Here is a 16,625-nt window from a genome sequence, read left to right as displayed (position 1 = left end):
GGAAGCCGACCCGTCTGAAGCTCCGACCCGTCCGACCCGCCGTCCCATCCGACCCGCGTACCCAGTAACCCGTCCCATCCGAACCGAGGCAGTCGAGGCTTCGGTCATGCATGACGTACGCGTACACGCTGCGTACGAGCGTACGCCCCGCGTACCGAGGCAGACCAGCCTTACTATAAATAGGATGCGAGGGTTTCCAAAGAAAGGGCTCATTTCTCTTCTCTCTCTCTCAACTTTGCCTCGTTTTCCGTGTCCGTTCAAACCCGAAGCTCTGGTCTTTTTGGCTCAAGTCTCGAAGGTCGATTCTACTCCCGAGATTCCCGAGAATCCCGAGAAAAATCAGTTTCCTGAGACGAAACTATGCCCGGTTTTCCATCTCGCTATCTTCAAACTAACAAGTGAGTTCATATCCCCTTTGAACACTCTTTAAATACATTTTAAATGTTTTTATACTCTTTTTGGGGAGGAATACAAGTAAACACACGACTAAAATCGTGTGAAACATCAACCTTTTGATATACTTTTCATACTGTGGTTTTAACTATCTTGTGAAGTTATTATGATACAAAACCCCTCACAACACAGCTTTACCCTCTTGGGATATAATATGTTTATAAATAGAAATATGTTTTATTTATACGTTTACATACAAATACATCATATCAAGGGTAACATTCTTTACTAAGTCATTTTATGCATTCAAAGAACTTATGATTTATGCTTTGTCAAACATTGTGAAAGAAGTTAAACTTTGCATACAAACTACTACTTTAATACAGACTTAGTTGAGAATCCATGAGCCGTGTATATCTTCAAATGTTACTTTTCTTTATTAGAAAATAGTGCTGCAAGTCCTGTCTATAACCAGAGTCTCCCGTTCGGAGAATGTGTCAAATGTGTATAGATCTATACGGGAAGTCATGATCCCGCGCCCTGACTGTTAGCTACAGTCCGTCTTTTGGGGTGACAGTTGTCATAACGCTACGACGCCTGAAGAACGTCGCTACAGGCATATTATGTTTAGTATGGTTATAAAACTCATCGAATATACAATTATTATGGTATTATGCTTTTATGAACGAGTAGTCATTAAAACTATTCTTCATCTAATAAATGCGATCTTCGTATAGATTTACTATGTAAAACTATGACACAACTTACAAGCACGTCGCTTGCTTGCGATTTTCGGTCTTAGAGACTGCCAGTTATGTCAGGAAAATAAGGGTTTTTCCTGTATACAAACCAAACAACTAATAGGAAAATAAGGGATTTTCTCGGTACAATTAGTTGCAATTTACATCACGAACATTCATATGCATTTCATACTTTTATAAGAAAATAAGGGTTTTTCTGGAAAACATACAAACACTTTCGAATGGCATACATCTTCTCAAAACACCACTTATGAACTCACCAACTTAAATGTTAACACTTTTTCTTTGAAATAACTTGTATTCTCAGGAAACCGCTAGCCAGGTAGCAACTACTTCTAAAGACTAACGCGCTGGCATTAGTAACATATTTTGGATCACCATTTTGTATTTGATTTCTTTTGAAAACATGTAACATCTACAATCATGTAAACTTTTCAAATATATTTATATTATGGTGGTGTGTACTTTCCTTTCTATGAACTGTTATGATACTGAATATGACGTCCTCCGCCCCCGAACGATTCCGCCGTTCTGGTTTGGGGGTGTGACAAAATGTAACATCCTAAAAGTACAACCTAATTTTTTTTTGATTGAAAACATTACTAAACCATAATATCAAATATCAAAAGATAAAAACCATGAATTGCGTATCTCAAAATGTCATAATAAATTTATCAAATCGAAACTAGTGTCAACGTCATATCAAAATATCAAGGTCTAACTCCCAGGCTAAACTGTGGTGTGTGCCATGCCATCATTCCGAGCCCTTCCCTTTGCTAGCTGAAGTACCTGAAACCAAAGCTGAAACTATAAGCACGAAGCTTAGTGAGCTCCCCCAGACTACCACATACCATACAATAACATATAAGCACATACTGGGCCTTGCCCGCTGCATCGGACCGAAGTCCGGACCTAACTAGGGCCTTGCCCACTGCATCAGACTGAAGTCCGGAACTGCATCGGACCGAAGTCCGGAACTAACTAGGGCCTCGCCCACTATATCGGACCGAAGTTTGGAACTAACTAGGGTCTTGCCCACTGCATCGGATCGAAGTCCGGAACTGCATCAAACCGAAGTTCGGAACTAACTAGGGCCTCGCCCACTGCATCGGACCAAAGTTCGGAACTGACTGATCATAGCATAACATAATCAAGGCATATAACATAAACATATATACTGCATACTGCATCAGACCATAACCGGAACACATAACACATAACATGTATGTATCACAAAGACATCAAGCATACTGAACTACTGCATCAGACCATAGTCCAGAACTACTGCTAACTAAATGGGCCGGCATTGTGGCCGTAGACCCGTTCCTACGGGAAGGAAAACTCACCTAGTAAGGTTGTCTGGTGAAAAGCTGAGCGGGAATTGTCTGACTGCTGCTCCGATAACTCCCCGGCTACAATTCCCAAAAGACACTTAATCAAACACTGATAACTAATCTTAGGGTAAGATGACTATTTTACCCCCTGGTCAAAGTCAATAATCTGTTGACCTGACTCGCCGAGTTGGGCCGTCAACTCGTTGAGTCCCTATCTTTCCTTCTATTTCTTTACCCGACTCTACTCGCCGAGTTTAGTCACAACTCGATGAGTTCCCCTTCCTTATTGACATCATGCCAACCTTTATCCGACTCGCTGAGTTGTATGATCAACTCGTCGAGTTCACCTTCAACATAAGAACACGTCCAGTCTGTGACTCGCGACCTGACTCGCCAAGTCAGAAGAACGACTCGCCGAGTCCTTGCATGCAGTTTCTATTCAGTCGATTCTAATCAGCTTTAGTGCATCCAATACATAGATCTGGGTTTTTGGGACTATCTGAACACGTAAACTTGCTAACTTTACATGTATCTAAGATGCAATGAAGCAATAGCACTCAAACCTGGCTATTATGGGGGTTATTTGACTAAAACAAGACCATGGGTGCCAAAAGGTGGCCTTCTTGAGCTCTTGGAGTTCAAGAGAGGCTACATCCGAGATATGGCTCGATTACAAAGCTTCATCACTAGGGATTTGGGGTTTTTGAGATCAAAACCATCAATTTGGGGACAAACTAGATCTAGTAGTACAATAATCAAGATGAAAGCTTTATTACCAAAAAGGATGGACAAAGAGGAGTATAATTTGGATATAATTCTTCTTCCTTGAGTTCTTCTACCTTCTCCTTCTTCTTCTTGATCAATAATGCACCAAAAATTCCTTCACAAGGTAAAGATCACTCACACACACTTCAAGGAGGCTAGGGTTTCGGGAATAAATCTCTGAGAGGTGAAGGAGGCTGGTTTGGGGCTATAATGATGTTTAAATAGGGTACACACCCTAAAAATTAGGGCTTCATCCAGACTGGTGGACTCGCTGAGTCAGGAATATGGACTCGTCAAGTCGCCACGCCAACTTCAAGTGCTGACCAGCTGCTACTCGACGAGTTAGGGCCACTGACTCGTCGAGTAGCTTCTAAAATAAGCAAAAAATAATGTTTTAAATGCGTACCAGGAACGGGGTGTTACACTAACCAATAGTGCGTATTTTATCCCGATTGCCGAGAGCATATCCATGGAGAAGCTAGCTGATATTTATGTTCGGGAGGTGGTAGTTAGGCATGGGGGTGCGTGTTTTAGTGGTCTCTGACCAATATGTGTGTTTCAACTCTAGATTTTGGAGGAAGTTTCATGAGGAGTTGCGATCTCAGTTGCACTTCAGTACAACATACCACCCGCAGACTAATGGCCAGAGCGAAAAAACGATTTAGACGCTCGAGGATATGCTTCAGGTGTGTGTGTTGGATTTCGGAGGGAGTTAGAATACTTACCTTCTACTGTACATGAAAGCCCTAATTTTTAGGGTTTGCACCCTATTCAAATGACCTTATGTCCTCCTTCCAGCCTCCTTACCACCTTTTCATCGTCCCTTACCAGAGAAAAACCCTAATCTCCCCATTGTGTGAGTATGTGAGGTTCGAAGTCATTTTGGGTGCTATTTTGAAAGGAAACTTGAACGTTTAGGAGCTTGGATCAAGAAAAAGGTTATAGATCCGTTATCTACTTTGTATTGGCAATCAATACGCAGGACTTGAAGTCTACTCGACGAGTTGAGAAGCCTCAACTCGACGAGTAGAACTGCCATAGTGAAACCCTAATTTTCAAGGTTTGCACCCTATTTAAGCACCTTAACCTCCAAAGGGTTGCCTCATTTCCAGCCTCCATCACCCTAAACCCTAGCCACGAAACCCTAATCCACCTTGGAGTTTTTTTTGAGCCATTGTTGTGTGTTCTTGGTGATTTTGAAGCTTAAGAAGGAAGGAGAAGCTTAAGGATTCAAGAAAGGGCCAGTAGATCCAGAAGTTAAGCTGTATTTCTAACTCATTTGAGGTATAAAGTTGATACCTTGGTTTCTTATTGCTTAGATCTTCATTTAGGGTTGTATTTTACCATTTTTGGAACCATTCATGGATGGAAGCATGTTTTAGAGTCATGGCTTCAGATCTAGAGCCTTTGAGGGACTCCATGGCATAAAGGTGCCAACTTTATGGCTATGGGAGTCACATGCAACTTGTGAACGCCTTTTTCGGGCCTTTTGAGCTAGATAACCCATGCATGAACGTAAAGTTAGAAACTTTACGTGATATATCGACCCTAGGGAACCAGATCTATGATTTGGATGCATTAAGCCCGAATAGAAACGACTGTATAGATTTAGACTATGGGGGACTTGACGAGTTGTTCATATGACTCAACGAGTTGGCTATGGTTTTGAGTTATGAAGATAGAGGAATTCGACGAGTTCAAGGAAGGACTCGGTGAGTTATGAGTGAAAGGTCCCGACTATGTTATGAAGATTGAGGAACTCAACGAGTTTAAGGAGGAACTCGGCGAGTTGTGAGCGAAATGTCCCGACTATGTGTGAGGAGGAACTCGACGAGTAGGATCAAGATTTCTAGATTTTCATGGATCAAGGAACTCGACAAGTTGATGGACCAATTCGGCGATTTGAGTCAACCAGGATGTTGACTTTGACCAGGATGTTGACTTTGACTTTGACCTTTGACCATAGTTGACCCTTAAAAGGGTTATGAGTATGAAAGAGTAATTAACAAAGATTTTTATGTGTAGGAGTTTGAGGAGAGTTGATCCCAGTGCCGAGGACAGTTCAACTACTTCACTATATTGAGGTAACTTACCTTCTAGTAGAAGTGGTTCGAAGGCACCAATGCCAACCCAGTAGTAAGAGCTATAGTAGATATGATTGTCTTTGTGATAATTATTTGGTATGTCACCATCTGTTATGTTTATGTGCTAGTATGCTATGATGTTATGTGACGGTGGTAGGAGGGGTAGGATAGACCCCAATACCGGTCGATAGGGCCGAAGGGGTATGCCAGCACCCATATAAGCTAGGCAGTATATGACTTATATGTTTATGCACTAGGATGCTATGTGGTAGATGTAGGGGGTGAAATAGTCCCCGGTTACGGTCGAAAGAACCGAAGGGGTAGGCTAGCACCCTGATATGCTAGGTGAGGTACCGGTCGAATGGACCGAAAGGGTAGGCCAGCACCCTGATATGCTAGGCAAGTTACCGGTCGAAAGGACCGAAGGGGTAGGCCAGGACCCTGATATGCTAGGCAAGTTACGTGTTAAAAGAGACCGAAGGGGTAGCTAATACCCGTATATGTTAGACAGTATGTGTTATGTATGATATCTGGTATGATGGGGGAACTCACTATGCTTTGTGCTTACGGTTTTCAGTTTTGGTTTCAGGTACTTCTTCCCCAAAGGGAAAGGAGCCAACATGGTAGCAACGCTTCACACACATGATTTTCCGCATATAAGATTTTTAGGATTTATACTCTGATATTGTTACTATCTTATGACATGCTTTTGAGACATATGATCTATGGTTTTCATGAAATGAAATAGCTTGAAGATGTTTTCTATAAATTGTTTTATGAATCATTATATCAAAAATGAGATTTTTGGTCTAGAATTTTGGGATGTTACACCCAGGGCGGACCGGATAGACTGTAGACCCGTTAGGGCATATCAGTTAGGCCGAAGGCCCGGAGAACGGTCCAGACAGGTTGAAGGCCCGGGTGGGCGGACCAGACATGCTGAAGGTTCTAAGAGTGGGTCAGATAGACTACAGGCCTGGTAAGGGAAATCCACTCATACTGTAGACTCTATATGCATGTTGTTTATTTGCTATGATATGGCTATGATTTATATGACATTGGTATTTTGGGGGAACTCACTAAGCTTCAGGCTTACAGTTTTAGATTTTGTTTCAGGTACTTCGGATGATTGGGGGAAGGTGAATGCTTGATCATGCCCCTCCTCACATTTTATGATTTTGATTTATGGGATACTCTGATATGATACTTGAAAACATTTTGTAATAAATAATGGGTTTTGAATGTTTGAAAAAGTCTTAAATTTTCATGAATTTTATGGATGTTACATATATACAATTTATGTGACGTGTAAAATTTACAGCTATACACATATCTAAAAATATTTTTCACCGTAGCTTGTACTTTGATCCATCAATCGTCACTTTAAAACTAAGTTATTTGCTTGGAGGATATGACAACAGTAGAATAAGTGGTGTGTGGTCATGATGATGAAGAGGAAAAAAGTAACAAAAATATAAACAGATACTAAAAGAGCTTAATATAGTAGAAGGATCATAAAGTTCAAAATCACTAAAACTAAAATGGGAGGAATGGTAAAGTTTGATGCAATCCTAAGAGCATTTGGTGTGGGCAACAAGGTGCAACACCAAGTTGTGCCACCTCACATGCCACCTAAGCTAATGGTGTTATGACACAAAATGGAGAAATGGGCAACAAGATGCAAGTAGATGCAATACCAACTTTTTGAAAATAAATATTTTTAATTTTTTTACTATTTCGTTTTTTTACTTTTTTTTTTGCTTTCGTTTTTTTCTTTTTGTTTTTTTAATAACTAATATATTTTTTTATAAAACATATAATTTTAAAAACAAAAAAAAGACATAATATTTAAAATCTAAAATTCCGATTACAATTAAAAAAAATATAATTTTAAACCTAAATTAATAACAAAAATACCATTCAAATTACTACTAAAATCACACCAATCCTAATTAACCCAAATATTTTTTCCTAATTTGTTCCTTCATCGCTTGTAGCACGGCTAGATCAGCAGACGCTAAACCCTCCTCGCTTGTCCGAAGAATTGACAACTGATGTGTTATTAGTTCCCTCTCTTTTTGTTCCTGCTTCTCCCGTGCTTGCCTTTCCAGGAACTCCAAATAACGACGTTTCAACTCATTTTTTTTCCTTTTATTAATAAATTGTGTTCGTCGAATTTGGCTCTCATTTCCGCCGCATCTTTTGCTCTCGTCTCCACCTCCTCCGCATGCCTTGCAGCGCGCCTCGCTTTGTCGCGTCCCAGCGGTCGTCGTGGTGGGGATATCTCTTGGATATCATCCGGGATCTCATCGTCATCGGCGTTTAGGTTGATGTTAGTTCGTGCGTCCGACACGTCGACCGAGCTAGAATTGCGAAACCTTTTGGATTGAACCTCCGACGATGTAGGCGTTTTATTCCACTTTGGATCCGCTCGCAACAATTCCCCTGATTTTTCAAAGTCGAAAACATGACCCATTTCGACACGATATTGTTCCTTAGCCGATTTGAACAAATCGAAGTCGTTGGTTCCGCTTTGTTGTTGCGCCTCAAGCCGGTTGTAAATACCGTTGAACTTGCTGCACCGCTTAGTTATCATACCCCATTTGCTGCTCAACATGTCGTTGTTGCGATACAAATATTTCTTTAAAATAGCATGAAACTTGTCGAGCACCGCCTCCCAATAAGCTCATTTTTTCATTCCATTTCCGCGAAGTTCGTTTTTTGAAGTAGCACACCAAGCCGCCGTCAAAGCGTATTCCTCCTCCGGTTTCCACCATTGTGGAACGTCTGCATTTTCAGATTCCACCGCTATTGATTTCCCTTTTGATTTTCCTTTCCCTTTCCCTTTCTTGTTCCTACTACCTCCCGCTTCCGCTTCACCCGATTGTTGTGTCGTAGGCGATGGTTGGTTGGTTTGTTGTTGCATCGAAACAAAAGAAGGGAAAAGATTTTGTTGTAAATTTGGGTTTTGACCGCCTTGATTTTGTTGAAAGAAAGGTGAGTTGAGAAACTGTAGTGGCAGTGAAGTGGGGTTGAAAGCTGCGCCTTGGTATGAGATCTGTGGTGAGCCTTGAGTCGATAAAAGATTGAAATAACCTTCATAACCGGCAAACCCGACAGACGAGGTTGTGTTTGGGTTTGATGATGGGGAGGTGTTTTGGTTTTGCTCCATTGTTTTAGAAAAGAAATATGAATGTAGATAAGATTTGAAATGAAATGAGTATATATATATATATATATATATATATATATATATATATATATATATATATATATATATATATATATATATATATATATATATATATATATATATATATATATATATATATATGCAAAAAGGTTTTTTTTTTTTTTTTATTAATGTATTTGACCGTTTGAAAACTGTACGGTTAAATTTTAGCCGTTTTTACTCGTTTCCGTGGCCATGAGATCCAAATGACGAGAAGCAGCGAGATAGGGGGGGGGGGGGTGTTCCCCCCGTTACGACGCCGTCACCAAGCGCCACGTCACCGGCGTTATATCTCGTGTGTACCCATACCGTCTCGTCTAATGGTAGCTTGATCGGTGGTTACCACAACAGCAACAAGCAATGATTGACAATTATTGATGCAAGAATAATGGCAACAGTAAGCACTGATGGAGGTAGAGTCGCAGGGACAATCAATCGGAAAAAATGCACACCAACGGGAATGAGAGAGATGAGAGATCGAGGCCTTGGAAGGTGTGGCTCAATGCCATGTTGAATTGTAAAAATACCTGTTAGGGTTAGCAATGGTTTGCCTGAAAATATATAATACAAAGATTTAGATAAAGAACGTTGTACCATACTAGATGTACAAAATAGGAAAAATAATATAATACGAATACAAGTGAGCCGTAGGGTTAACTAAGCTTAACCGTCACTTTTCTGACAACGAGACAAATGAAAATGTCTCCTCAAATCACTTTTAATGTTAAAAACATAAAGATATAGAAAACATAAAATTCATCAAAACTGTGGTCATGTGTTTTAAACTCATAGTACTCACCTTAATATATAGATCAATAACATAACTATTTCTTTAGTCGCTGTGCAAAATTTGGCCCGGAACCTTCGTGAAGTTCCCTTTAAAAAAAAAACTATTTCCTTTACTTCAAAAAGGTTATGGAGCATGAAAAATTAATCATGATATTATTGTTAATTAATTAATAAATCCCTAGTAAAAATAAAATGTTATAAATAAGGCTTTTAAAGAAACAGTACTCATATAATGATCTCAATTTCAAGTCTAATTCATGATTATAGCTTCAAAACATTACTGGAGAGCTTCAAAACATTTTTGGAATGGCAATCGTTTAGAAAATCAATAATATTATCAAATGATAATATTATTGATTTTCTAAACGATTGCCATTCCAAAAATTACACCTATAAACACAATAACTAAGGCCAATGGGCCACCTATTGAAGTAGGCTACGTGAACAACATTGGGTGGCGATGAAAGTTCATGTACGAATGAAAAGGTAACGAGAAAGTGTGCTGTAATTATAATTGTCACAAGGATAGTCATTTCAGGGTATACTTCCAAACAAAATGGAGATAATTTCTATAAGGGTTTGAAGTCAAGAGAAACGTAGTTGTGAGTGAAAGGAAAACAAGAGAGCTAAAGGTCAAAGGTCAAGAGTTCTTAGATTATGGTAGAGGAAGCAAAAGAGATTTTACTCTTCTTGATTGCTTTAAATGCTTTAACCAATTGATTGAATTCAATAGAAATTAAAGAATAAAAAAATGAGCAACCCAAAAAAAAAAAAAAATCCATTTCCATTGTAAAATAGTAAAAAGTAACCAAAAAAAAAAAGAGCTATGATCATCGTCTATCTCCTTGAAGTCTTCTAGAAATATCACGTTTCAACATCTCCATAAATTCCTACAAGTCCCGAATACAAATGAATCAAATATGCATATAAAACCATTAAAAATAAATAAAATGGTAGCATAAAACAGATAAAGAAAATGAAGAACCTGAGCCAACTCCTCTTCTGAACATAACTCATCAAGTGCTCCTGTATCATATGCACTGTTGTATAATCCAGAAGCAGTTTCAACTAGTGATGAAAAGATTTCTAAAGGTGGGTATTGGTCCACGATTTTCTGGGCCAAATGTTCTAGATTCATCTACAAATATTAACACAAAATGTCAATAAATAACAATGGGCAAATTGCATGAAAAAGCAACAGACTTTAATTTATGTTTAACCAATATAGGTAATGTAAAATCAAACTACATTACAATTATGGATAAAAAATAAAGTTGGTTAAAACAAACCTTAAAATCACTTGATCTTTCATTAGTGTTCAAACTCTTCACACTGCTGTAACGTCTATTAAGACCACCTTTTCTTGATGGAGTGGGTTGAAGCATATTTGAACTTGAACTCCCATGATTAAGAGCTTGAGAGACAAATGGCATCATTTGTTGAACCATACTTGATATATCAAGATTTCCACTCCTGGGCCCACTACGCATGCCACCTAGATCTTGATTACCATCCATCTGTTGAGCAAGTTGATTAATGGTGTTCATCATTGTAGGGTTTTGAGAAACTTGATTCATTAGATTCTTAAAGAAATCTTGAGAATTATTCCCGTTTTGATTTGAAAGTCCTGATAGGAGACCAGATAAAGTAGGATCTTGCATAACTTGATTCATTGTTGCAGATGGATCTGATTGGCCACTACCAACAACCTCTGATCTTGTTGGCCAATGTCGCTTCTAAAATCACATTTGAAGGTAATTTTAGCATATAAGTAAAAAGAAATAAAAAAAGGATTATTAGAAAAAAAATATTTTGAACAAAGGTAGACACCTTATGTTGTAAACCCCCTGAACCAAGTCCAACAGGAATGGAAGAAGCATTTGTAGGGATACTACTCCTCCCACTGGATGATGATGAAGCACCTTCTGTTTCACTTAAAGATTTCATTCTTGTACTACTTGAAACAACATTTCCAACACCTTGTGTATCCTGTTGAGAAAATACTATCTTAACAACATTCAAAAAAAAGAAACGATTACATAAAGTGTATTTGATTTTGACTGTGACACTTTGACACCAAAGCCTTGACCTCAAACAATATTAACATACCATTGGAGCCTGTGGAAGATCAACATTTGCTTGATTTGATGATTCAACATTAGTTTCCCTTACTCCTGTTAAAACGATAAATATGAGAACATATATATAAGTTATGTGAAGGCAAATTGAGTTAACTCACCAGCATGAATATGTATGTTAATGTGCCTTGGGATACTTCCAATTCCAATAGGAGTATAAGCTCCAGGATTTGCATTTGCATTTGCATGACTATCAAATAGAGAATTGGTTTGTAGAGGAGAGGGCTGCAAGAAGATTGTGGATTCATTACTCATTAACCCCTTTAAAAAGCTTCTTTTTTTTTTTTTTTTTTTTTTTTTTTTTTACAAGTGTGTGTATGACCACAAACCTGAACCATTATAGGATTAGGACCCGATGGAGATATATAAACAGCTGGCCCAGGGTTTACATAAGATTCAGCCTGAAATGTTGACCTTAATCAGTTCAATTGTACATGACTAAATGACAATATATATATATATATATATATATATATATATATATATATATATATATATATATATATATATATATATATATATATATATATATATATATATATATATATATATATAAGTATATAACTATTGTAGTGCAAAAAAAAAAAAAAAAAAAAAAAAAAAAACATACAGGAGATTCTCCAATATGCAATGTGAGCATTGTACGACCAAGCTCTAGCAAAAGAGCACCTAAATGTTGCATGGCAAGCCCAGACTGCATGGCTTCTGATTGGATTTGGGTTCTCACTGTGACATCATGAGTAGAACCTTCCTCTTCCTCCAGTCGTGTTGCTGTTTTCTATAAGGAAAATTTTAGTTTATAAATCATCAGAAATATGATATAATAAGAATTTATGTAAGAATATAAAAAAAAACATAGAATAGAGAGATAAATACAGATAAAGAATGAACAACAGGTCCACTGAGAAGACGTTGTGCATGTCTCATAACAACTGCTAAAGCTGCTGGTGATGGTAAGCCATGAGCATTACAAGGCAATTCTGTTGCACTACTATCTGATGGGTGATGCCCTGTAAAATATCAAATAATTAAATAGGAATATTTATGTGATATTAAGAAAATAATTCGTGAGTTATTATGTACCATTTTGTGATAATGCTTGCTCCATATGGTTCATGAACTCAGTAATTGTGTTTAAAGAATCAGGAATTGGCTACAAAAACAATCCAAGAGCATAAAGTAAGGTTGTATGGAAAATAGAAAAATAAACTTTTGGATTTTGATGATTAAAGTAAAAATTTGAAAGATGATATTTTACAGTAGTAATTGTGGGTACGAGTGCTGGTGATTGAGTAGGAGTAGGGTTTCTTTCATTTCCTTGGGTAACTTGCATGGGAATGCTAAACTGTAAATAAGTACACAAAATCATTATAAAAGATTTTTATCAAAACTAAAAAAAAAACATAGAAATACAAGAGGTGTATCAAACAATGAAACAAAAAAATGAAAGAAAGAATGTCACCTGCATATTTGGTTGTGATACGCCAATGGAGGTTTGACTTTGACCCCCTACCCCAAAGGAATTCAAAACTGCCCCAATCACCTAGAATATAAAGAAAAAAAAAATTAACTATGTTTATGCTTAAAGTGGCTGAATGTATACCCTTTACAGTTTACACTCACAACAAACAAACGATTTTGATTTTTGACAAGATTCATCAACTATACAAACAAAAAGATCAATATTGGCTTCTTAGACAATATTTACAGAAGGCTATGAGAAAAGAGAGACATACCTGAGTTATATCTGAACTACCACCTTCATTTTGGGAAACATGCCCACCAATAGAATTAGCATCTAGTTCGTGGGGAAAAAAAAAATCCACGTATTGGTTTAGTTTTTGACTTGATGTTTATATGTTTACACTATGATGTACTTTTTTAATTCCATATGACAATTTTGCCATAATCATAAGATTTTCTTGAAATAATCGATTAGAAAATACAAACCTGTATTGCTTTGAGTTGAAAATGTGTCATCTGCATCATGGAAGTCAGATGCGACTTGAATATCAGATGGTTGTCTAGACACTAGATGCAGTGTATGTCCACTTTCAACGTCTATAAATAGTCAAGGGTCTCACTTGATAATCACACACACATACACATAAGAAAGTAATAATAGGATACGATATTCAGAAAGAAGATCTTCATCTTTCAACACTTTGCCTCTAAAGATCAGTCGTTGGTGTTCCACTGAAAGGCCAACTTCACCAGCTATCTTTTCCTTGAATAATGAAACTGGCATCTGAATTTTGTCGGAAGAATTATACGTTTAAATCGAGGGAAATAAATGAAACAATCAATTGCGTAATAAAACTGACAAAAAGACATAGATAAGGGAAGGATATACATTTCTGTCGACATGAAAGCTGTGTAACTGTGAATCTAGCGTCTTGATATTAATCTCCACTGTTGATCCAGAACTTTCAACAGTAACATTACTCGTGGTTGCACCTTCGGCATCTGAAAGTTTATCTGCTTTTGATTTCAAAGTTTCATCAGAACGTTGATCTGCCACAGTTTTTGGTTCTGAACTTTTAACATCAACATTAGATGTATTCACATGTTCGTCGGAATGTTGATCTGCCATGAACAAGAATGTCGAACGAGGATAACTGAATTGATAATCCAATCTTCAAATTGACCTGTTTACCCAAAACGAGATGATAAGAAAGATAAAAAGGAGGAAAAGATACAAATGAGATGAAATAACGAAACTAATGGTTCAAAATTGTCCCTTTGAATATGATAAACCCAACCCAATGAATACTATGGATTACAAATTGTATCACGATTATGGATTAATTTTTATACGTATCGGGTTTTGGTGTGATATGCAAATAACGTAACGTACCTTTTGTGAGGTTGGTATAGAACATTTCTTAACAACTGCGTTTCTTGATTGTATCTTGGAGAAGATGGAAGGGTGTCTCCTTCACGCCTTTTGATGGTTGAAAATAATCAGATTTTAAACTGAACAAAATATATATGAAGTTATAATTTTTAGGAAAATAATACAATCACAACAGGGTGGCGAAATGGAAACGACGTACTTCATCTCAAATATTCCATGATCAAACTATGCACCAATGTGGGGAGAAAGATCATTTAAAGATGTTGTGAGCAAAAGTGGAAGAAATCAGTTGTCAGAAATGCGAAATTTGAAACAAGGACTTGAAGCGTAAGGAATCAGTTACGATCGTATTGCATGGGTTAATGTAAAATGTATCCAAAATGGGTAACAGAGGAAACCGGGAACTGGGATCCTGCTTTCACGAAGGTGATGACCGATATGGGAGTGAAGAAAGGGGCAAAAGATTTCGATACCAGAAACGAGGTCGGAGAGGAGGAAGAAGATGGGGGAATTCAAACCTGATCAACAAGATTTCAATGAAAATGAAAATATTGATGAAGATCGGCTAAAAGAAATTTCCTGGGAAGTTGATCGGAAAAACATTCCGGACGACGAACTTTTGGATTATCGATTCCTGATGCTTAGTGGGTTCTGAAATGTCACGTGTGGGAAAGGAATATGGGAGTACTCACCTAGACAAGTCAAGATGATAATATGGGCCATACTCACCTAATTCCCATGGGCTTAAATTCAAGTGAAATCGAGTAATCTAATCGCATTTTTTAAGTTTTCTTAAGGAAACTAGATTATAGCCCGCGTTAAACGCTGGAAACGCATAAAAAAACATATAATCATTTATAGATATTGTATAATGATTATAAAAAAATATATGGTTATTGAAATGTGTAGAAAATACATTGAAAACGATAAATATATATAATCATTGAAAGATCTCTTTGTAGACATTATTTTTTGTTTTATTAGTTGAATGACTTTCCTCGTCTCATATAGTTATGGTATTTATATATTTATAAGCATTTTAATTAGACGTTCTTTGCATAATAATGTTACTTAATTTAAACATATATTGACAACCAATATACCATTTTTTCTATTGCATTAAATATTGACAACTATTTCATTTATTCAAATAAAGTTATGTAATATAATTTATAAAATGTTAAATGTTATATAGATTTAATTTTAGTATATCATCAATAGAGATTCTTTTCTAAATCATGATTGGTTTATTTTAAATTGATTATAAATATAAATGTTAGCTTTTATGTTTGTTCTTATTTATTTAGTGTTCGCAAGAACTTTGCATTAGTTTTGGCGCAACTTTGAATAATTTTAGTATATCATCAATGTAATTTGATATATCTGTCAATTATATGAAATATCAAATAATGACATTCATTACTATTGTGATAATCTAGTTTTTATATATTGTATTTTCACTAATCTTAACGGTCTTATTTTTTCTAATAACCGTAACACTTTTATTAAATGTACGTTTTACAGATCTCCTAATATCTTATAATTTTTATCTTACTTTATAATTTTTCATAACTATGTTATTTTCAAGATTGACTGCTTTAATAGTGTTTTTATTCAGTCTATTCAATTTTATATTTCATTGTACAACATCATCGTTTGTATGTATTCTGAAATTTCACTTAAAAATGCTTAATGTTTACACCTTGATATTAATTTTTTTTAATATACTCATGTAATAATTATGGAATATATATCTCATTTTAATTAACATTCACTTCCTTTATTATATCAAATTCTTCATTAAACGGATATACTTTTGGAAAAATAATAATTATAATAAGGCAGCATTATCTAAGACGTAAATGTTTGATATACTTTTGGAGAAAAAAATTAGGATCGTTAAAAAAAATTTATATAAAGAAAATACAAATTTAAATTTGTTGAAATTATGGATGAAATTACTGGCGAAAATTTATTTTGGAGGGAGTTGTATTTTGTAAGGTATAATAATATTACAAAATTTGAAATATCTATATTTGTTGTGTAAATTAATAAATTTTATTGTTACTATACAAAAATAAAAAAGCAGGTTGATATATTATACAAAAACATAATAATTTCAATGATATTTTAAAATCATGCCAAAATTAACCGGATTCTTATGACATAAAAATTAAAAAAAAATCATAATCATCTATAATATATAAAAGTAACATTTTCGTAATTAATGTCAGTTCCCAAGATAGTTAATTTTTGTTTTGTTAAAGGTACC

General features: G+C 36.1%; 1 protein-coding gene across 1 annotated transcript; it reads right to left on the bottom strand.

Moving 5' to 3' along the window:
• Positions 1-10,038: 10,038 nt before the first annotated feature.
• LOC111900141 (ubiquitin-like domain-containing protein CIP73) lies at positions 10,039-15,009 on the bottom strand. Its single transcript, XM_052766178.1, has 18 exons — positions 14,553-15,009; positions 14,354-14,472; positions 13,850-14,144; positions 13,627-13,744; positions 13,447-13,557; positions 13,233-13,294; positions 12,959-13,039; positions 12,755-12,841; positions 12,580-12,649; positions 12,373-12,506; positions 12,107-12,274; positions 11,826-11,897; positions 11,598-11,721; positions 11,468-11,532; positions 11,189-11,347; positions 10,648-11,094; positions 10,344-10,496; positions 10,039-10,248 (listed from the first exon to the last, which is right to left on the bottom strand). Exons 3-18 carry the CDS (start codon positions 14,087-14,089, stop codon positions 10,189-10,191), a joined length of 2,151 nt encoding a protein of 716 aa, XP_052622138.1. The 5' UTR covers positions 14,090-14,144; positions 14,354-14,472; positions 14,553-15,009; the 3' UTR covers positions 10,039-10,188.
• Between the last annotated feature and the right edge of the window lie 1,616 nt (positions 15,010-16,625).

The sequence above is a fragment of the Lactuca sativa genome, chromosome 8, assembly GCF_002870075.4.
Source record: "Lactuca sativa cultivar Salinas chromosome 8, Lsat_Salinas_v11, whole genome shotgun sequence".
In the NCBI taxonomy this organism is placed as follows: Eukaryota; Viridiplantae; Streptophyta; class Magnoliopsida; order Asterales; family Asteraceae; genus Lactuca; species Lactuca sativa.
This window is presented reverse-complemented; position numbering and strand designations above follow the sequence as displayed.

Bases quoted from the DNA above. Each gene is read 5' to 3' on its own strand.
- LOC111900141 (XM_052766178.1), bottom strand. From the start codon at position 14,089: ATGGCAGATCAACATTCCGACGAACATGTGAATACATCTAATGTTGAT. The intron at 11,898-12,106 runs GTATGTTTTTTT...TCAACATTTCAG, and splicing joins TGCATATTGGAGAATCTCCT to GCTGAATCTTATGTAAACCC. The intron at 11,095-11,188 runs GTGTCTACCTTT...ATGTGATTTTAG, and splicing joins CAGGGGGTTTACAACATAAG to AAGCGACATTGGCCAACAAG.